Genomic DNA, 23673 nt, shown 5'->3' with positions numbered 1-23673 from the left:
GTATAACAGAACTCATATGGCAGGCAAAAACCTGAGAAAAATCCAACCAGGAAGTGGAAAGTCTGAGAATTGTAGTTCTTCTTTTGAATCTCTATCGAAACTACAGTTTCTGTGGGGTAACGTTGCACTTCCTAAGGCTTCCATTGGCTGTCAAAAGCCTTCAGAAAGTTGTTTCAACTGTCTCCTGTTACTGGGCAGATAATAGGAGCTCAGTCACTGAGTGGACTGCCTGGGGAGAAAGGGATTGGATATGCGCGGTCCCGCGAGCACGCTGTTCCTTCATTTTCTCCTTGAATAAATACGCTATTGTCCGGTTGGAATATTATCGCAATTTTATGTTAAAAATACCATAAAGATTGATTTTAAACAACGTTTGACATGCTTCTAAGAACAGTAATGGAACATTTTGACTTTTCGTCTCTGGTACCGCGCTCGCGTGTTATGCCTTTGGATAGTGCTCTGAACGCATTAACAAAATGGAGGTATTTGGAAATAAAAATGGATTATTTCGAACAAAAACAACATTTCTTGTGGAAGTAGCAGTCCTGGGAGTGCATTCTGACGAAGATCAGCAAAGGTAGGGGAATATTTATAATACTAATTCTGAGTTTAGGTGACCCCGAACTTGGCGGGTGTCTGTATAGCTTGCTGTGATGGCGAGCTATGTACTCAGAATATTGAAAAATGTGCTTTCTCCATAAAGCTATTTTAAAATCTGACACAGCGGTTGCATCCAGGAGTAGTCTATCTAGAATTCTTTAAATAATTGTTATATATTTTGTCAACGTTTATGATGAGTATTTTTGTAAATTGATGTGCACATTCACCGAAAGTTTTGGTGGGAATACATTTTCTGAACATCACGCGCCAATGTAAAATGCTGTTTTTGGATATAAATATGAACTTTATCAAACAAAACATACATGTATTGTGTAACATGATGTCCTAGGAGTGTCATCTGATGAAGATCGTCAAAGGTTAGTGCTTCATTTAGCTGTGTATTGGGTTTTTGTGACATATATCCTTGCTTGGAAAATGGCTGTGTGGTTATTTTTGTCTATGTACTCTCCTAACATAATCTAATGTTTTGCTTTCGCTGTAAAGCCTTTTTGAAATCGGACAATGTGGTTACATTAAGGACAAGTGTATCTTTAAAATGGTGTAAAATAGTCGTATGTTTGAGAAATTTGAATTCTGAGATTTTGTTGTTTTGAATTTGCCGCCCTGATATTTCACTGGCTGTGTCCCACAAGTGGGACGCTAGCGTCCCACGTAGCCCATAGAAGTTAAAGACCTAATAGCACTGAATTGGTGAAAGCTGCTTACACATGTCTAGTTCATAGTTGTACGGTTGTTATAATTGCCTCTCCTCATCTCTTCCTCTTTATCACTCCATCTCCCACCCTAGTCTCTTCCTCTCACCCTCATCCCCACCTTTCTCATTCTGCCCCCCCTTTCTCTCTCTCTCTCGTTATGTCCCCCCCTCTCTCTCTCATTCTCGTTCTCTCTCTCTCTCTCTCTCTCTTTCTCCCGGTACTCTCCATTTCCACTCTCTCTCATTAGTCCAGTGCCTGTCATGGAGAGGGTCTGTGCTGGAGCACACAGTCCAACACTTCACACCAGAGAACCATCAGATGCCTACCAGATACACATCAGAGAGACAACCAGCAGGCAGCCAGGCCAGCCGAGTCGCATCGCTTTCTCTATCTACCCCGCATCGCGCTCCAGTGGCGCAGGACAGAGAAGGGATATTTTAAAGAGCTAGAGGGCGGAGAAAGAGAGAGGGGGAGGACAGGGAAGGACAGGGAAAGAAGAGAAAAAGTGGAGGAAGAGAGTGAAAAAGAAGAGAAATTGGACAAAGAGATAAACTGAGATTTCTGAAGTGATAGTCATTTCAGTTAAGGGAAGGGGGTGAGTGTTAACCAGTCACTTTCATGCAACCCCCTTTCTCGCCACATGTTCATTTTGACACCTCTGTCTGGCTGAACAGCATGCTACCTGTTCCACATCAAGCTTTCTTCGTCCCCGCATGACAATTCAAGATGGTTCAACCACTGCTTTGGATCCTGCCAAGCCCCCCTCTCTATCTCCCTCCCTCCCTAATCCTAGCTCACAGCAACCAGCCATTCCTCACAGGCTTTATCTCCTCTAAAATAATCTTTCAGCAGGATCAACAAGATAATCTGCTGAAATGGGATAAAGAGAATAGAGGGGAAAATTATGTAAAAACACAACAATAATAAACAGCAAAATCCACATCCGGGCCGGGATTCCTGGAATGACCCCATATGATGCTCAAAGCTGATGATCTTAAATGACCTTTAACTCCATACTGTGCCAATAAGAGCTGCTTCTCAATGCTCTCTGAAGAGATGACGGTACACTGAATGACTAGGATGGAGTTGGCCCTAGACACTGAGCTAAAGTTAGTTTTGTATTCCCCCCTCTGATAGTTAGTATTAGTATCTAGAGAGAATGAGTTGATCCTAGATCTGTGGCTGGGAGAATCATCTCCCCAGAGCAGATTAAAAGGAGGCATATACTAATGGTCCTCGTTGACCTTTGGGAACTACTAAAGCTAACTGGGGTAGCTCAGAAAGGGCACATTATATTGCAAAGGTCAGTTATGTAACATAAGGCTACAAAATGGGATCACGTTAGCTTTTACAAATAGCCTACTGTACAGCAATGTTCTAAAATCTCGGTCCGGGGGAGAGGACCCATCGGAGTGCGCATTTTTGTAACAGCCCAGCACTAGCAAACCTCAAATCAAATTGTATTGGTCACATACACATATTCAGCAGATGTTATTGCGGGTGTAGCGAAATACCTGAAGTAAATAATCAATGAATAATCACTAACAGAATCAGAGAGCTGGGTTTAAAAAACTAAACAAACCAAATGCAATGTTCACCCTGTGAATTCCCAGGACCTCTTGCAGTTGGTTATGAGTAGACATAGATGGGGGACTTAATATCTCCATGCCCTAGACATGATTTGGAATAAAGAAAGGGCCTGAGGAATTAGTCAAACCAAATCCTAATACAAAATGTTAATAGCTACCCTTTTATCCATGAAAATAGTTGAAAAGGTACAATAATATCCATAACAACACTACCGACCGACTCCCCAAAGTCTCCCTGTGGTCCTAGTTTTAACTACCACAGTGCCTTATCAACCGATTCAGGATTATCACACCCTAGCTCAGTAATGTCACTTCATTCGCACGAGGTAAAGTTTCCTTCTTTATCGGCTACTATCAGCTCCTCTCTGGCAGAGACCTGAGAGAGTAGGGCGTAAAACGTCTGATTACAGTACCTCCTCCCCTCACTGGCACAGGGGGATCACGACTAGTGCATTAGCGGTGCCAGCTGTTGTTGAGTGGCTAGTGGTGCAGGAAGGCCTGCGAGGACAGGGGCGATAACATTATATTGGAGATAAAGCATTGCAATGACGACGTGCCTCTGACAAACAGACGCGCACGCACGCACACACACACAGCGCTCCTCAGTCGCTGACAGTTGATTCTCAGCTGTTATATTGTGTGGCATTTCCACATATACAACCGCAGGTATAATAAAAAAGCATGCAAATGCACGCACGCACACACACACACACACACACAAACGCACTCACTCACTCACTCACTCACATAAAATAACACATCCGCAGGCTTTAATAAAAGGCATGCATTAACACCACACACACACACACACACACACACACACACACACAAACGCACTCACTCACATAAAATAACACATCCGCAGGCTTAAATAAAAGGCATGCATTAACACCACACACACACACACACACACACACACACACACACACACACACACACACACACACACACACACACACACACACACACACACACACACACACACACACACACACACACACACACACACACACACACACACCTGCAGGCATCATCGAAAGCACTCAACAGCTCAGCAGCAGAAAAGTACAATCTTAGGAAATAATTGGGCTGATGGGTTCACATAGAGGGAAATTAACGAGGTAGAAAGAAAGGCCCTTGTACACCTGCCAGTCAATCAGCAACAAAACAACGTGAACTACATGACAAAGGCAACGAATGTCTTGTAAGCATTACAGTTTTTTACAATCACTTTTGCACTAATTTCGGAACCTTGATGTCATTTTTCAAAACTCTAGACAAAACTCACAACCAATGATCAAAATGCACATTTTCCAATTGCTTGGATACAATACACATAAAGCTAAGATCATTTGTTCATTGAACTAAAATCACCTGTTCAAACTGACACAACTTAACATCAAAGTATTACCATTTCAAAATGAATTTCACACATTACATCTGAGATGACTGTCTATTCATTTCATTACAATGATCTAACTACCAATTGATACAACTGCTCAAAATGATAAGTAACTGTTGCATTACTCTTAATGCATAGTTTTATGGAAACTGATGAACAATATTCCATGTTTATATCATGAAAGTTTCAGGATAACAAGATCCATTGACACCAATTACCGTGGAACATGAACCAATTGGACTACATTATCTATGGATGTAATATTTCATTATCATTCTTTATCAGACCATGTTTCTATGGTTCCATGTAGCACTTTTTCAGACCATGTTTTCAGATTTGACATTACTGTACACTCACCGGCCACTTTATTAGGCACACCTATCTAGTACTGGGTAGGACCCCCTTTTGCCTCCACAACAGCCTGAATTATTCACGGCGTTGTACGTTAAGAGATGCCCTTCTGCACACCACTGTTTTAAACAGCTGTTATTTGAGCATTTGTGGCCTTTCTGTTAGCTTGAATGAGTCTGGAAATTCTCCTCTGACCTCTCTCATTAACAAGGTGTTTTTGCCCACAGAACTGCCGCTCACTGAATGTGTTTTGTTTATCACACCATCCTCCATAAACTCTAGAGACTGTAGTGCATAAAAATCCCAGGAAGGCAGCTGTTTCTGAGATGCTGGAACCACCATGTGTGGCACCAACAATCATACCACGGTCAAAGTTGCTTAGATTACGCATGTTGCCCGTTCTAATGTTTGGTCGAACAACATCTAAAGCTCTCTACTCTATATACTCTATATATTGAGTTGCAGGCAGCCACATGATTCACTGTTCGAATGTAACCTTCCTTGATGAGCTGAATTAGGTCTGTAGAGCTGATGGCATGACCTATGTCATTGTGTGGGATAATGTCAGGTTCCACCATGCTCAAATGATGCAAGCATGGCTTCAGGCCCATCCACAATTTACCACCCTGTACTTACCCCCATACTCTCTTTTCCTAAAACCCGATTGAGGAATTTTTCTCCACATGGAGGTGGAAGGTATATGATAGGCGCCCTCACGAAAAAGCCACCCTTCTCCAGGCCATGGATGACGCATGCAATGACATCACGGCAGACCAGTGTCAGGCCTGGATTCGCCATGCCCGAAGATTCTTCCCAAGATGTTTGGCTAATGAAAACATCCATTGTGATGTGGATGAGAACCTATTGCCAAATCCACAAGGCAAGGTTGTGGGAAATATAGAAGTACAGTAATTAAGTCTTTGTTTTGCTTTTTACAGTAAGCCAGGTGAGGAACACTGCAGTTGATGTTTTACTGTAGTTTTTTTCTTTTTTTGTAGCTAAATATTTTTGCTTTGATTCAAAGAAACCTATCAGTGATTTTATTGTATTTCATCAATACATTTCAGATTTTGTTCAATGATTCCACTGTGTCTATAGTATTCTCTCTACTAGTCCTTTTACAGTGATGTATTTACGTGTAGTACCATAATGAAACATGTATCACATATTTTGTACTACAATATTTAATGATTGTACGAACAACTACACAGTGAAACTATCGGTAAATTGTGTGTGGGTGATCTAAATGAATGTTCCTATGGTATTTCATGATAAATTAGTTATTTGAACCAATGATTCTGCATGTGCAGGGTTTCTTTAAAGATATGAATGCACAATGCAATGTTTTGAACATTGGACTGCCTGTGTTACAAGTGATGACCGTTTTGAGTTTTGAAAAATGACCATAAGGTTCTGAAATTAGTGCCAAATGGATTGTAAAAAACTGTAAAAACAGAGCCTGTGGCAAGGTAGTTTGTCGAGCTATGAAATAGAAAATATGCAATGTTCTTCACACTAAAATAAACAACCTTATAGAAATAAACAACAGTCTTAACTGCATACAGTACAGTATAAGGATTCTTACCTGGTACAAAACTCCCCTGAACAACCTCCTTGTACGCCCACCATCCCTCATGTATTTTAGGTACATTTGGCTGAGCTGTCGGAGAGGAAGAAAACAGAGAACATGCATGTCAATCAGATGTATGTTAATTTTAGACAAGAGAGACAACACCCGCTGTGTTCACATCACTGACTCTACTCCTTCATGTAAATGTTCCATTTTGATCCTCATCCTTTCCAGCCAACCTCTCTAACCTTTTCAGGAAGAGGCCTTGGCAAACAAACACTCCCTGAAGACAGGCAGAGAACAAACAGAACATGAGATTGGAAATCCTACACACAAGTGCACGTACACATAACACATACTGGTACGTATACAAGTGTAAGTACACGCACACACACCTTCCTCGGGCATTCGTCTGGAAATGCATTCTATTATGTTGTGTGCAGTAAAAAGCCCAGATTAGAGGAGGGCTGGACTTTATATTTGAGGTGAATAGGTAAAGGTCCCGCTAAAAAGGGAGGGTCGGGACCCAGAATTACCAGAAGAGCTTTGGAGATATTGATTTTTACTAGAGGTCGACCGATTAATCGGAATGGCCGATTAATTAGGGCCGATTTCAAGTTTTCATAACAATCGGTAATCGGTATTTTTGACCACCGAATTGCAGATTTTTTTATTATCTAAAAAAAAAATAATGTTTACACCTTTATTTAACTAGGCAAGTCAGATTAAGAACACATTTTTATTTTCAATGACGGCCTAGGAACGGGGGTTAAATGCCTTGGTCAGGGGGGATTCGGGGATTCGTTCTTGCAACCTTCTGGTTACTAGTCCAACGCTCTAACCACCTGCCTTACATTGCACTCCATGAGGAGCCTGCATGGCAGGCTGACTACCTGTTACGCGAGGGCAGCAAGAAGCCAAGATAAGTTGCAAGCTAGCATTAAACGTATCTTATAAAAAACGATCAATCTTAACATAATCACTAGTTAACTACACATGGTTGATGATAATACTAGTTTATCTAATGTGTCCTGCGTTGCATATAATCGATGCGGTGCCCGTTAATTTCTCATCGAATCACAGCCTACTTCAACAAACGGGTGATGATTTAACAAGCGCATTTGCGAAAAAAGCACTGTCGTTGCACCAATGTACCTAACCATAAACATCAATGCCTTTCTTTAAAATCAATACACAAGTATATATTTTTAAACCTGCATATTTAGTTAATATTGCCTGCTAACATGAAATTGTGTCACTGCTCTTGCGTTCATTGCCTTGCTCGCTGCGAACTAATTTGCCAGAATTTTACGTAATTATGACATACCATTGAAGGTTGTGCAATGTAACAGGAATATTTAGACTTAGGGATGCCACCCGTTAGATAAAATATGGACCGGTTCCGTATTTCACTGAAAGAAAAAACGTTTTGTTTTCGAGATGATAGTTTCCAGATTCGACCATATTAATGACCTAAGGCTTGTATTTCTGTGTGTTTATTATATTATAATTAAGTCTATGATTTGATAGAGCAGTCCGACTGAGCGGTGGTAGGCACAAGCAGGCTCGTAAGCATTCATTCAAACAGCACTTTCGTGCGTTTTGCCAGCAGCTCTTCGCAATGCTTTGCGCTGTTTGACTTCAAGCCTGTCAACTCCCAAGATTTGGCTGGTGTAACCGATGTGAAATGGCTAGCTAGTTAGCGGGTGCGCACTAATAGCGTTTCAAACGTCACTCGCTCTGAGACTTGGAGTAGTTGTTCCCCTTGCTCTACATGGGTAACGCTGCTTCGAGGGTGGCTGTTGTCGATGTGTTCCTGGTTCGAGCCCAGGTAAGAGCGAGGAGAGGGACGGAAGCTATACTGTTACACTGGCAATACTAAAGTGCCTATAAGAACATCCAATAGTCAAAGGTATATGAAATACAAATCGTATAGAGAGAAATAGTCCTATAATTCCTATAATAACTACAACCTAAAACTTCTTACCTGCGAATTTTGAAGACTCATGTTAAAAGGAACCACCAGCTTTCATATGTTCCCATGTTCTGAGCAAGGAACTTAAACGTTAGCTTTTTTTACATGGCACATAGTGCACTTTTACTTTCTTCTCCAACACTTTGTTTTTGCATTATTTGTTTCATTATTTATTTGAGGCTAAATTGATTTTATTTATGTATTATATTAAGTTAAAATAAGTGTTCATTCAGTATTGTTGTAATTGTCATTATTACAAATAAAAAAAATTAAAAAATCAGCCGATTAATCGTTATCGGCTTTTTTTGGTCCTCCAATAATTGGTATCGGTATCGGCGTTGAAAAATCATAAATCGGTCGACCTCTACTTTTTACACCTCAACTTGTTTTGTTCATTCTGTTGCACTGGGAAGCAAGGCTTAATGGAGGGGCTAGAGGTTGCCTTGCCTTACCTCTGCGTAATGGAAGTAGGGGGTGGTGGGTGGTTCTTATACCCCCTTCGAAGAGTGGTCTAGCCTACCGCTAGACTAGGTGCAGGAGACTGGTTCAATTACATAGAGAGGATGAACACAGGAGTGCAAAAACCTTATTTTCTCCCAGGCAATCAACTGGACAATCAACAGCTACCCGTCTGGCAGAAAGTCTGAAGTTTTACCTCCCTGCGGGTGTCGAACAGCATACGGCCCCCAAAAATGGATCTTAACCATCCTGACTGGCCGCTGACTGGTTTCTCCAAATGATAGATTGCTTTTCCCCTTCCGATGTAAAATGAAGTGGAAGTAAACACCACCCTTGATGCCAGAGTCACTGAACATTGCAATACAGGCACTTAGGTGAACGATAGTGAGTCAGTGTTTCCCCTATTATAACCTATTATAACCGACTTGTCCGTGTTGCCTCTCGGCAATATAATTAGTTTTACTCTCCATTTAGTCACCACCAAAAACCCATCATGAGACAGCAACACAATTGCAGTGAAAAGAGTTCGGGTAAAATTGAATTGTTTCAGATAGCAATTGAACAATGGCTATCCGGCTCAAAGGACCAATCCTTCCAATTCTTCCATAGCTATAACTACACTGTTGCAGTGAATTCAACACGTTATAAGGTGTAAATAAGAGTCTCCTCCACTGTTCCATAGGTGTCTCGAAAGGTAGAACTTCCACGGAAGAACACAGTCAGGGGTAAGAACCAATAACGTGGCATCCTGTGTATGTGTCAATGCATGTGTGTGTGGGTCTAGGGATCCTAGTAATAATAAGGAGGGGCTTTAGAGGAAGCTGCTGGACATGATCCCCTTATAAGCTGCAGATACCACAGGAAATACTGCATAAAGCCATTAACTGTATCTCTCCAGCTCTCAGGCTGCAACAAGGTGGCACAGATACCTGTCTACACATAAAGTATAAAATAATTTTGCTGAATTCAGAGCTACTTTTCAGAGAGCCTGAATCTTGGGCCAAAAATGATTTACTTAGTGACAACATTTTCCTCAGAATCAACTCTGTTTAGGGGAGCTGTACTTGTGAAAGCAATCAGTTGAACGGAGGAAGGAATGGAACCATCACATTGAAGCGATTTCTTTGTTTTGTCATTTCTAATGGGTATAATGAGCAAGCCTATCCCTGTTAATTATTCAGAACTGTCTGAGACAGACAGCAATAATTAAAAAAATTCTAGAACAATTGGCCGCCATATTCTGTGGCAGCGCTCGCCTAGAGACAAGACATCATCACTTCCTGTGTAACAGCGAGACAGGGGAGAGGTGGCAGAGCAACAGAGCGAGAGAGGGAGAGAACATTATCAGGACAGAAGGGAGGGATGAAGGGAGAGAGAAAGACAGAAAAGCGAGAGAGAGCTGAAGAGAGAGAGTGGGAGAGTGAGAAAAGAGAAAAAAGGGAGAAAAGAGAGAGAGCGAGATAGCAGGACAGCAGAAAAGTTATGTTCCATTTCCCACACTGCTTGGCTGTGGCCCCGAAACACACTTACTGGCATCAGCAAAAAGGAAATGCTTCCAATCTATAAAAGGATATGCAGACGGCACTCTGAGGGAAGGAAGGGATGGGATGGAGGAAGGGAGGGAGGGATGGGGGGATGCATATGGCAAAATGATAGATCACTGTTAATTTCACCTGCCCCTAGCTGAACCCAGAACAGTGATGATCATATATGGTAGAATGAGGCGCAGCAGTAATTTGTAGTTTAGATGCTGAAAGCTAATGTGTCAGTATTCACATCAGGATCCATCCAGACTCCAAGCAATCAATCAAGCAAGGTCATGTGTCAATATAGGGCCAATATCCTTCTCCCGTCAAGATGATCAGTAGACTGACAGGAGTCATTAACGTAATTAATCTATGCTCTATGTAATTAAAACTAGAAACCTTTATACCAAGGGTGGGCAACAGGCGGCCCATTGGCCAAAACCGGTCCGCAACTGATTTTCTTTTGGCTCCCTAAAGTTTTTATCAAGAAATTATTCTAATAATAAATACAAAAATATATAGATATTTTTGGTTAAAGAAAACACTGTAAAATCACCAGGAATTTAGCTAAATAATTGTTTAATTTAGGAACTCTGTTCTCAAGAATCTGTTCTCTGTGATTCTATCTCAATGTAATTCAAGGTATGATATGATCATAATTTTTTGCCCTTTTAGGCTAGTTGTGGTCAATTTGCAGTGTACAACGTATTATAATTATGTTCCTGCCCCCGACCATCCGCTCCGACAAAAATCATCCCGTGGCTGAATCTAGTTGCCTACCCCTGCTTTACAGGGTTAAACTAACCAAATAAACTTCCAATGCAAGACAATGACTAACTAAATGTTCAGTTGTTTCAAATGACTGGTGACAGGTTTTCAGTAAACTGGTCCGTAAAGAAGTATGGCTGATCAACTCCAATAACCTGATAATTGAACATTGTCTATTGTTCAGAACTGAGACATCGTTAGCTACGTGCTTTCCATACCCATGCATCTCTGTGTGTGCGGCCTACCCCGGCCTAGCCCTACCAACCACCTATAAACACAAGTAGACTCTGTAAATAAACAATTCATTTTCATATAATTGTCAAACTCTACCAATAATATTCAGCAAAATGCACTTGCAATCCACCTGCTCAGCCATGCAGAAAAAGACACACAGAGAGACAGAGAAAGAAGGGAGATCGAGAGAGAGGGGGTAGGATAGACAGGAGGAGGGAGGGAGGGAGGGAGGGAGGGAGGGAGGGAGGGAGGGAGGGAGGGAGGGAGGGAGGGAGGGAGGGAGGGAGGGAGGGAGGGAGGGAGGGAGGGAGGGAGGGAGGGAGGGAGGGAGGGAGGGAGGGAGGGAGGGAGGGAGGGAGGGAGGGAGATTCTATATATATATGGAGATATATATATATATATATATATATATATATATAGAGAGAGAGAGAGAGAGAGAGAGAGAGAGAGAGAGAGAGAGAGAGAGAGAGAGAGAGAGAGAGAGAGAGAGAGAGAGAGAGAGAGATAGACAGGAGGAGATGGAGAGAGGGAGATACAGAGAGAGGGAGAGATACAGAGAGAGAGAGCGATACAGATAGAGAGAGATACAGAGAGAGAGAGCGATACAGAGAGAGAGAGAGATACAGAGATACAGAGAGAGAGAGAGAGAGAGAGAGAGAGAGAGAGAGAGAGAGAGGAAGCTGAGCAGAGTGAGACAATAGCGACACCCGTCCATCCATAAATGAAACTTGACCTTGCCGACAGCTGTGCATACTAACTTATGAGACAATTATCTCTGACCCCGCTCCTGTTTGTGGGGCCCTATAATGGCCGCAGCTGTGTGTGTGTGTGTGTGTGTGTGTGTGTGTGTGTGTGTGTGTGTGTGTGTGTGTGTGTGTGTGTCAGAGGCCCATCCGCTCGATGGATGGGCCCCTGACACTCTCAATCAAGCCAACACTGGGTGAAAAGGGTCGATATCAGGGGATATCTTTACAGGACACGTTTTTGATATTCTAGAACAGCGGTTACCAAACTTTTTATAGTCCCGTACCCTTTCAAACATTCAAGTCTCAGCTGCTTAACCCCTCTAGCACCAGGGTCAGCGCACACTCAAATGTTGTTTTATGCCATCATTGTAAGCCTGCCACACACACAAAATACGATACATTTATTAGACATAAGAATGAGTGTGAGTTTTTGTCACAACCCGGCTCGTGGGAAGTGACAAAGAGCTCTTATAGGACCAGGGCACAAATAATAATATAATAAAAATCTATAATTTTGCTCTTTATTTTGCCATCTTACCTATAAAACCTTATTTGTTCATCAAAAATTGTGAATAACTCACCACAGGTTAATGAGAAGGGTATGCTTGAAAGGAAGCACACAACTCTGCAATGTTGGGTTGTATTGGAGAACGTCTCAGTCTTAAATGATTTTACACACACAGTCCACTCTCACATAGGTATGTGGTTGCAAAGGGCATCAGTGTCTTAACAGCGCGATTTGCCAAGGTAAGAAACTCTGAGCGCAGCCCTATCCAGAAATCTGTCAGTGGCTTCTGATTAAATGTAATTTTCACAGAACCGCAATTTCGATGAGGCTCTCTTGTTCAGATATCGGTAAGTGGACTGGGGACAGGGCATGAAAGGGATAACGAATCCAGGTGTTTGTGTCGTCAATTTCAGGTAAGTACCTGCGTAATTGTTCACCCAGCTCCCTTAGGTGCTTCGCTATATCACATTTAACATTGTCTGTAAGCTTGAGTCCATTTGCACACAAAAATCATGCAATGATGGAAAGACCTGCGTGTTGTCCTTGTTAATGCAGACAGAGAAGAGCTCCAACTTACTAATCATAGCCTCAATTTTGTCCCGCACATTGAATATAGTTGCGGAGAGTCCCTGTAATCCTAGATTCAGATCATTCAGGCGACAAAAAATGTCACCCAAATAGGCCAGTCATGTGAGAAACTCATCATCGTGCAAGCAGTCAAGCAAATTAAAATTATGGTCAGTAAAGAAACCTTTAAGTTCGTCTCTCAATTTAAAAAAACGTGTCAATACTTTGTCCCTTGATAACCAGCGCACTTCTGTATGTTGTAAAAGCGTTACATGGTCGCTGCCCATATCATTGCATAATGCAGAAAATACACGAGAGTTCAGGGGCCTTGCTTTAACAAAGTTAACCATTTTCACTGTAGTGTCCAAAATGCCTTTCAAGCTGTCAGGTATTCCCTTGGCAGCAAGAGCCTCCTGGTGGATGCTGCAGTGTACCAAAGTAGCGTGGGGAGCAACTGCTCGCACACACGTTACCACTCCACTATGTCTCCCTGTCATGGCTTTTGTGCCATCAGTACAGATAGCAACACATCTTGACCACTAAAGTCCATTTGATGTCACAAAGCTGTCCAGTACTTAATATCCTCTCTTGTTGTTTCCAGTGGAGGATGTCTTGACCCCCCATAAACGTAACGGACATATACCATGAGCTGTGCCAGGCCCACCACGTCTGTTGACTCATCCAGATGTAACGCATAGAATTCACTGGATTGTATGCGAAACAGTAATTGTTTCAAAACATCTCCTGCCATGTCACAGATGCGTCATGAAACAGTGTTGTTTGATGAAGGCATTGTCTGTATAGTTTTTTTGCTCCTTTTCCCCCAGCATTGTCCCAGGCATATCCACAGCAGCAGGAAGAATTAAGTCCTCCACAATAAAAACGAGCTTACGAGAAAGAGACGTCATCAGAGCGCGCAACAGGACACTGTACTATCTACACTCGGTTTGTTGTGTACATTAAAACTGTTTGATGAAATCGATTTTAATCCGAACTAAAGTTTTGTTACTAAGGATTCCACAACGCGGTTAGCCTTTACGGCTGGGACTGCAAGTTTGTGTTCCTTTTTTTTTGCGTGGATTCCGCGAGTGGTGGCTGGCTGTACTACAGACACCTGTCGTCATAGGAAAGACTCATTGTTATCTTTTCGTAAAACAACTGGTTGCAGTATAGAGCCAATCTGGATACCAAGCAGATCCTGAGGGAAATCGACGAGTACCAACAGCTTTACGCTATGGAGGAACAACATACTCCTTCGTGGAAAGATTCGACCACCTCACAAAATAACTTTAACCCGACAAAAAAAGAAAAACAGATGAATTTACAGACACGGAGGATTTACTTACCATTGAGGTAGAGACTAGTGCTCTGTCTGGAATCCATGCAACAATGGAAAAGTTGTGTGAAGAGGTAGCAGGGCTGAGGGAAATTCTCAAGCTCCAAAGAGAAAACAAGACACTCACAGCCAAGGTAAAAATACATGATTCCAACATGGATTGTCTACTCAGGGAAAACAGGGTGATGAAGGAGACATTACTAGACATACAAAGTCGTTGCATGCGTGAAAAATGAGGACGCATCCAATAATCCTGAGGGCGCGATCAGAGAATTCATGAAATCCGCATTTAAACTTCCTATAGAGACTGTAAACAAGGTGGCTTTCCACCGAGTACACAGACTTGGAGCTCGGAGCGACAAGACCAAGGGTCCCTGACCGATCATCGCAAAATTTGAACACTACCAACAAAAGGAGCTGATCAAATGCAGAGGAAGGGAGCTTAAAGGGACCAAATTCGGTCTCAATGACCAATTTCCAAAGGAGATAAACGAACGTCGTAAGAGACTGTATCCGGTACAAAGACAACAAAGGATGGATGGTAGGCGTGCCTTTATCATTGTGGACAAACTCTTTATAGATGGACAGCTATTCCGAGACAGCTCCATATCACCGTGGCTGTACTAAATTCTACAGGGACTTCAGGTTACGAAAAAAAAAGAAGGTATGGGAACTGTTGAAAATATCAGAACATTATGAAGTGGATATGAACACACACGTACTCAACTACATGCTTGCTTACACATACAGACTTATACACACACACACCTGATCTCGCTCTCTTCTCTCACTTTCTCTCTTTTCTCTCTCTCTCTATTGTCGAGAACTGTTTTATAATTTAATGTGTTTATTGTTTGTCTATTTTTTTTAATGTATTTGTCTACAAGTTTATATATGTTTACATCAAGCAAGGGGAATATATCAAAATATGGGCATTGGGGAATAATAACATATTGTACGGAATACATTTGTACTGTAGTGAAGCTATCTCTTGAGTAATGCAAGGTCTCTTTCATGATCATGTGAAACGTCAATTGCTATTGAAATGCTGGGATGTGTTTTTCAATGATGTTAAAGGTAACTATGATGCAACTATGATGGTGATACGATATGGATTACAATTATGAATATTAAGGCTATACACCCTACATGTTACACACATAGACACTCAAACATGCAAATTGGAAGAGTTATTATTTATTTGGACATCACACATTATAGTCTTACTCTTATACAGACATCATACACACTCTCATTATATCATATCCAATATCGTACACATCAACCTACTCAGATTTGTGACACACATCATTTGTCTCAATTTTCTAACATCTGTGGCATTGGCTCACAGGCAAACAGGCAAGGGAATAAAAAATATATTGCTAGAACCTATTTCTTGAATTCTAAATATCAGACATTTGAAATCTCTAGTTTTGACATTCATAATACCTCTGATAGCAGTAACTTTACAAGCACTAATTATGGTCAATTTAGCCTGAGAATAGTATCTGGTTATGGTAAGGGGTGAAATAAGTATAGCTAGTTATAATTGTAACGGTTTGGCAGATTATTAAAAAAAATCTGTCTTTACATGGCTAAAAGGAAAGGAATATAACATATACTGTTTACAGGAAACTCATTCTACATCCTTAGATGAAGTTGCGTGGGAAAAGGAATGGGGTGGTGAAATCATTTTCTGTCATGGACAAAGGAACTCAAAGGGGGTGATGATATTAATTAACAAAAATGTGGATCTGAATGTGCAAATAATCAGGAATGATTCGCAAGGAAGGTGGATCCTTTTGAATATGATAGAGATTTGGCTCATTAATATATATGGTCCAAATCAGGATGATCCACACTTCTTCGAAAACATTTATACCAATTTATTGAACTTACTGGCAACAAATGATCTAATCATTATGGTAGGAGACTATAACACAGTCCCTCAATGGACCGTAAAGGTAATCACTCTACAAACAATCATCACCGTGCCCTTAAGGAAATCACAAATATTATGGACACATTAGAAATAGTGGACATTTGGAGACTAAAAACCCCCGACCTAGTGAGATATACATGGAGGAGACTTAATCAAACTAGTCGTCTTGACTACTTTCTTGTCTCTTTCTCTCTTGCATCAAAGGATAAAAAGTTTTAATAGGAGACAGAATGCGATCGGATCATCATCTAATTGGCATTCACATAACTCTTATAGATTTTCCACGTGGATGGGGATATTGGAAATTTAATCAAAGTTTACTGGAGGACAACTTATTTTTAACTAAGACTGAATTTTTCCAATATAATATAGGTTCAGCAAATCCCCTTATTGTTTGGGATACCTTTATATGTACCTTCAGGGGTCATTCAATTCAATATTCATCAATAATAAAAAAGCAGTTTCTGGCTAAAGAAACAACACTAACATGGGAACTAATAGTACAGGTAGATAGCAATAAAAACAATACTACAGAGATACAAAATAAGCTAAAGGAAAAACAAAAAAACTTGAGGAACTTTTTCAAGAACGATCTAATGTAATCTATTACAAAAATAAAGCAAACTGGATGGAATATGGAGAAAAATTCACAAAATTCTTCCTGAATCTCCAATACAGGAACGCCAATAAAAATAATTTGCAGAAACTCGTTACTGAAGACGGAGTCATCTATGATTCTCCGAATGATATTTTAAAAGAGGAAGCTAATTATTTTAGGCAGATATTCTCTTTTCTGTCTCATCCTCTCCCACTGAAAGAAGATTACGGTAAGGAATTCTTTCCAAATAATATAAAAAATGGAAAATTAACAAATGTACAGAAAGTTTAGCGCAAAGGCCAAATTACAGAGGGAGAACTTTTTGAGGCTATTAAATGCTTTCAGTCTGGAAAAACCCCAGGGCTTGATGGCATACCGGTAGAGGTATATCAAGTATTTTTTGATATACTAAAAGCTCCATTGTTAGATTGTTTTAAGTACTCCTATAGAAATGGTAGTCTGTCAGGTACTCAGCAGGAAGGTCTGATTTCTCTATTATTAAAACAAGACCCAGATGGCAAATATAAAGACCCGGTCTATCTAAAAAACTGGAGGCCCCTTACACTTCAATGCTGTGATGCAAAAATACTAGCAAAATGCATAGCACTCAGAATTAAAAGGGTTTTACCAGGTATTGTTCATCCTGATCAGACAGGTTTTTTACATGGACGATACATTGGAGATAATATACGACAACTACTAGAAATAATAGAACATCATGAAACATATAAAAAGCCAGGAATGGTATTTATAGAGGATTTGGATAAAGGCATTTGATAAAGGCATTTCATAAAGTAAGACTGGATTTTATTTATAGATTCCTGGATTTTTTCAATAAAATGGGTAAAAAATTATGTTTAGCAACCCCAGGTGTAAAATAGTAAATAACGGCTACTTCTCAGAGAGTTTTGAATTGTCAAGAGGAGTTAAACAAGGGTGTCCGCTGTCACCATATCTATTCGTTATGGCCATCGAAATGCTAGCTATTAAAATCAGATCCAATAACAACATTAGAGGATTAGAAATCCAAGGCTTAAAAACAAAGGTGTCCATGTATGCCGATGACTCAGGTTTTATGTTAAGTCCGCAAGCTAGATCCCTGCAATGTCTCATTAAAGATCTAGATAACTTTTCTGTACTCTCTGGACTAAAACCTAATTATGATAAGTGTACAATATTATGTATTGGACCCTTAGAAAATACAACTTTTACATTACCTTGCAGCTTACCTATAAAATGGGCTGATGGTGAAGTAGACATACTCCGTATTCATATCACAAAATATATAAATAAGCTCTCCACAATGAATTTCAATAGAAAACTTGTAAAAATAGACAAGATCCTGCAACCATGGAGAGGTAAATACCTGTCTATTTATGGAAAAATTGCCCTGATTAACTCCTTAATCATATCTCAGTTTACTTACTTACTTATGGCTGTGCCTACTCCTGATGATTCGTTTTTCAAATCATATGAGCAAAATATATTTTGCTTTATCTGGGACGCTAAACCAGACAAAATAAAACGAGCCTATCTATATAATGAATATGAATTGGGTGGTTTGAGATTATTAAATATAAAAGCACTAAACTTCTCTCTAAAAGCTTCACTCATTCAAAAGTTATATTTCAACCCTAAATGGTTCTCAAGTAGATTAATAAGAAAAGCTCATCCAATGGCCTTTTTGCCTTTGTGCAGATTGCCATGTCTCATTTTCGATTAATTGAAAATGATACTTTTTTCAAAGTGTCTGTATTTTTCAAACAAGCATTGCAGAGCTGGCTACAATTTCAATTTCACCCCCCTGAAAAGATAGATCAAATATTACAACAAATGTAATGGCTGAACTCAAATGTGCTGGTTAATAAAATACCCGCATTTATGGGAAAATGTTTGAAAAGGGTATTTTGTTCTTAAATGATATTGTAAATTGTAATGGTAGAGTTATGTCCTTCATGGAGTTATCAGAATTGTAAGGGAAGGTCTGCTCAATCCAAGAGTACAACCAATTGATTACAGCACTGCCCCAAAAATGGAGGAGGAGGGTGTCAGCGGGAGGACGTAGGGAACTGGTCTGTCTGCCCAATATAAAGAATCAAAACTGGCGTAGGAATAAAAATAGCATAAATAGGAAAGTATACCAGTTTCATTTGAGGACCAGGATGTTGACAACTGTGCCATACAGATTGCAAAATAGTTGGGAAGAGATTTTTGAAGTACCAATTCCATGGTACAGGGTGTATGAGTTGATATATAAAACAACGCAAGATTCAAGACTTCGTACTTTTCAGCTAAAATTATTATATATAATTCTTGCCACCAACAAAATGTTGAATATTTGGGGCATAAAATCATCGAAGCTCTGCAGATTGTGTTGTGAGGATACAGAATCAATAGACCATTTATTTTGGTATTGCCCTCAGGTAGCCTGTTTCTGGTCTCAGGTTCAGGAATGGCTGAAAATGCATAGCATTGATCTAAAATTGACCCTAGTGTCACAACGTCCACAGAAGGTGGCGCCTCTCCCCGTTCGGGCGGCGTTCGGCGGTCGTTGTCGCCGGCCTACTAGCTGCCACCGATCTCCTTTTCTGTTTATTTTGGTAATGTCTGTGTAGGTGAGCACCTGTTTTGTGTTTAGTAATTAGTGGGGTATTTAGTCTGTTTTTGTTTGGGGTTGTGCGGGATTGTTTTGTGTCAGTGATTGTATGTTGGGGATTTATCGTTTCTCAGGCCGTTACGCATTTTTGGGCATTAGGGTTGCTGGGCTGCATCCCGACTCGTTCCAGGACTGTTTAGTCTTCGAGGGAATTGATTTACCCTGCCTTGTTTGTTCGGCGTTGTGGACTGTTGTTTTATTAAACGTGTGTCCACGTACTTGAGTCTCCTGCGCCTGACTTCACCCCTCCTGCATATCTATTTGTGTGACACCTAGAAATAGTACTGTTAGGAGATCTGGAGAGACCTGGTCAGTCAATTACTAATACTCTTAGTAAAAATATTTATCTTCAACACGCAATCTGTAGATTCTATTTGATTAGATAGATTGAAATTGTACGTTAAACATCATAGCATAGTTGAAAGATATGTCTTGCGTAAAAACACAAAGTGGGTGACCAGCAGAGATAGATGGGATGGGCTGAGGGAAGCTGAGGGTTGGTATGTGGAATCGGAGACAAGTGGGAGTGGAGTTGCTGTGTGAGAGAGAGAATGATGGTCAAAAGATAAAGGGGGAAAAAAAGTCAAAATAAAACATAATAAAAGTACATTTGAATGACACTAAGTGGCAGTGTTTTTACAACTAATGCCGGTTTGCCTGAGGCTGATGCTGTGCAGGTGTTTGTACATATGCAAATACACACACTCTCATTCCAATTAACACATACAATAACACACACATACATGTAATAGTGCCAGACATGCACACAAACATATACAGTAGGCATTGCTGTTATGATTTCAGTTGTCCTTGATGTCCTTTGTTTTAATTATTCAAAAAATGTTTTGGGGCATTGTTGTTTTCTTCTGTCTTTTCCTTTTTTTCTTTAGTTCATTCTCTTGGTTGTTGGTGCATTGGGGGTTTCTTGGGGGTGGGGAATGGAATTAATTGTATTTTTTATTTTTTTTCTTCCGGGGGGGACGGGACTGTGGGAGGGGTCTCGAATGGTTGAGGAACAGCTATTGGGGAACTGTGGGGGAATCTTGGAGGGTTCGGGTTTCACAAGATTGTGATTATAAAAAAGGAAACTATGACATATATTTTATATCACTATCATGCACACGCACCCGGACACATAAGGATGGCTCTGTTGCGGAAAGACTGATACATGTTTGATAGTGTCTTGATGCTGTATTGTTTGTCCTTCATGTTGTAATACTTTAATGTTACCCCTTCCTTGTGTATTTTGTGACAAATAATAAAAAATAAAAAATACAAAACAATCCTCCATAATAGTATGGGGCTTGCCTGTCCTAGCCACTCAGTAGCTCACCATATAAGACGCTTCTAGCCCCTTCTTATTAATGGTATCTGTTGCTTTTATACATGTCTTACTACTCAAAAGTCATCTTAATTCTCGCTCAAAAAAATCCTGTGGCTTATTGTTCAAATTGGCATGTTTCGTTTCTAAATGTCTGCGCAAGAGTGAAGGTTTCATTGAGTTGTGAGATAGTACTTTTATAACACACTGTGGTTGAGGAAAGGCAGTACTCCAAATATAAGTGAACCCCAAATCAATGTAGTTCTGATCATAGATAGTTTTGTACCTGTTTCCTCCAGCATCTTCACAAGGTCCTTTGCGGTTGTTCTGGGATTGATTTTCACTTTTCGCACCAAAGTACGTTCATCAGTACGGGGAAGAAAAAAAAATGCATGCAATGTAAGTCGCTCTGGATAAGAGCGTCTGCTAAATGACTAAAATGTAAATGTAAATCATATTTGCACCTCTTTGATGGTCCAACATCCCTGTCTGTTGTTCGATGCTTTCCCGGGTAAGGGTGCAGTAGCTCTTCGGCTGCATCAGATTCACAACTGTCAGTGTCCATGCTAGCTGGGCTAGCAACAAATGTAGAATTACTGATGCTGGCATTGGATGTGCTCGTGGAAGCAGAACAACTTGTGTCATCGACAGGTGCAGGTGTAGTACTGCTGTTAGTATGTGTCTCTATGGACGTGGGACTTTTTTTAACCATTTATCCATTTTCGAGCAAACGGAATGAGTAGCAGCTGCGTTTGGCTACATTCAGACCATTAGTGGTATTCCCACGCAAGAGTAATGGTTAATATGATTGGATGTTCATTATTTGACTAGGCTACCTGTATTTGACATTGTGTTGTTATTTAGCTGAACACTAGATGGTTTCATGTTATTTTTGGCAGTGAAACAAGGCTACTCAGGCGAGCAAAAAACATAATCCAAATGTATAGCCCCTTCGGAAAATCTAAATGGACTGTTTGAAAATGTGAATCACATTTTTATTTGGCGTACCCCCGACGGCAATGTGTGCCCCAGTTTGGGAATTGCCGTTCTAGAGAATACAGACAGACCATTTCCAATGCATATTTGGAGTTTTGTGGATATGCACCATATCCTGTCATGCCCTGATCTGTTTTACTTGTCCTTGTGATTGTCTCCACCCCCTCCAGGTGTCGCTTATTTTCCCTGGTGTATTTATCCCTGTGTTTCCTGTCTCTCTGTGCCAGTTCGTCTTGTATGTTCAAGTCAACCAGCGTGTTTTTCCCATGCTCCTGCTTTTCTATTCTCTTTTACTAGTCCTCCCAGTTTTGACCTTTGCCTATTTTTCTGGACTCCATTCCGGCCTGCTTGACCATTCTGCCTGCCCTGACCTCGAGCCTGCCTGCCATTCTGGATCTCTGGAACTCTGTCCTGGTTTTGACCTTTTGCCTGTCCATGACCATTCTCTTGCCTACCCCTTTTGGATTGTTAATAAACAAATAAACAAATGTAATCTTGGACTCTAACCATCTGCATCTGGGTTTCGCCTTGTGCCCTTATATATCCTGACCAATTCTGAATCCAGATGTGTATTTTAGACATATATTGGAATTACTCCGAATATCACACATGGACATTTCCTATGGCCGGATATGGACTAATTCGATATCCTGAGATATGTAACATCCTATTTTCTCTCTTCATGTTAACAAATACATAGCATAACTGTGTTTTCTCAGCACATTAAAGATACGAAACTACTGTATATTGAGTCCAGATACGCATCTCTTGGTTGAGGTTCATATCCAGATCTTGGTATGATTTTTGATATGCTGAAAATAAGGACAATTTCTGATGCATTTCTGAGTTTTCAGAACATGCTTAATAATTTGACAAATATGCAATCCATATTTTTCTATCATGCACATAACATTTTTGGATTTCCTCCGGATATCAGTCATGGTATGGCCGGATATGGACTCTTATTTTTCTATATCTGAAGACAAATCCTGACAGAAGGCCTACATAGCATATTTTATCAGCAAAAATACAATGCATATGCTTTTGGCAAAAGGCCAAATCATGATCTTGATATGCATTTTGATTGACTAAATAAAAAGTTTATTTTGTGTTACTGCTTAATTAAGAGTCTATTGACGTATCCGCGCGTCAATCTAAGTAACATAATAAAACAATCCCCATCAAAATCCATCAGTTTAAGCTAGAGTCATCTGGTTTTGAATGGGATGCGTCTCAATCCACTGCATCCACCTATGTCGGACTTCCGCTGCTGCGGTAGAAGGTGGCCGAGCTACAGTTGTGTTTGTCAGATCATGAGACTTCCCGAAAATTCTGTAACATCCGAACTAATATGACCACTCTATGGACAGATGAGACAAACATGATGGTGTTCTCCGTTTTGCTCTACGACCCCCACAAGCACCACGGGACTCATCTGAAGTCGGTAACGTTGATGTGCCAACTTTTGTCTGCAGCGTCCAAACCATTTGGGCTACAAACAGGAGACAAGAGACTCTCACGAACATGATGGTGTTCTCAGTTCTGTTCTACAACCCCCACAAGTGTCACGGGACTCGTCTGAAGGTAACCCATACAAATGAATGGAGGTATGGAGGTAGTTTTGTGCCCAAGAATGTGTGTCCAAAAAACAATATATACATTATTTCCTGAGCTTTTTTTTATATCTCCTAGATATAGGACAGACACTTCAAAACCTTATTACTTTTTATATCAAGAAGCTAAATGATCCATGCTATGGCCATTTTAAAACAATTCCATATGTTAACTTAGTAGACCCCCCCAACGGATTAAG

At 40.5% G+C, this 23673-nt stretch overlaps 1 protein-coding gene across 4 annotated transcripts in view; it reads right to left on the bottom strand.

Annotated features, from left to right (window-relative positions):
- Window positions 1-23673, bottom strand: part of ca10a (carbonic anhydrase 10 (inactive)a) — a 321449-nt gene that overhangs the window by 250391 nt on the left and 47385 nt on the right. For all 4 annotated transcript variants that reach the window (XM_082970470.1, XM_045710262.2, XM_045710259.2 and 1 more), the window contains exon 2: window positions 6244-6318. In XM_082970470.1, the coding sequence (XP_082826596.1) occupies window positions 6244-6318 (75 nt within the window). The remainder of the gene's footprint in view (window positions 1-6243; window positions 6319-23673) is intronic.

This window comes from Salmo salar, chromosome 28 (genome assembly GCF_965601325.2).
Source record: "Salmo salar chromosome 28, fSalSal1, whole genome shotgun sequence".
NCBI lineage: Eukaryota > Metazoa > Chordata > Actinopteri > Salmoniformes > Salmonidae > Salmo > Salmo salar.
Note: the sequence above shows the minus strand (reverse complement) of the source record. Positions and strands in the feature narration are given on the sequence as shown.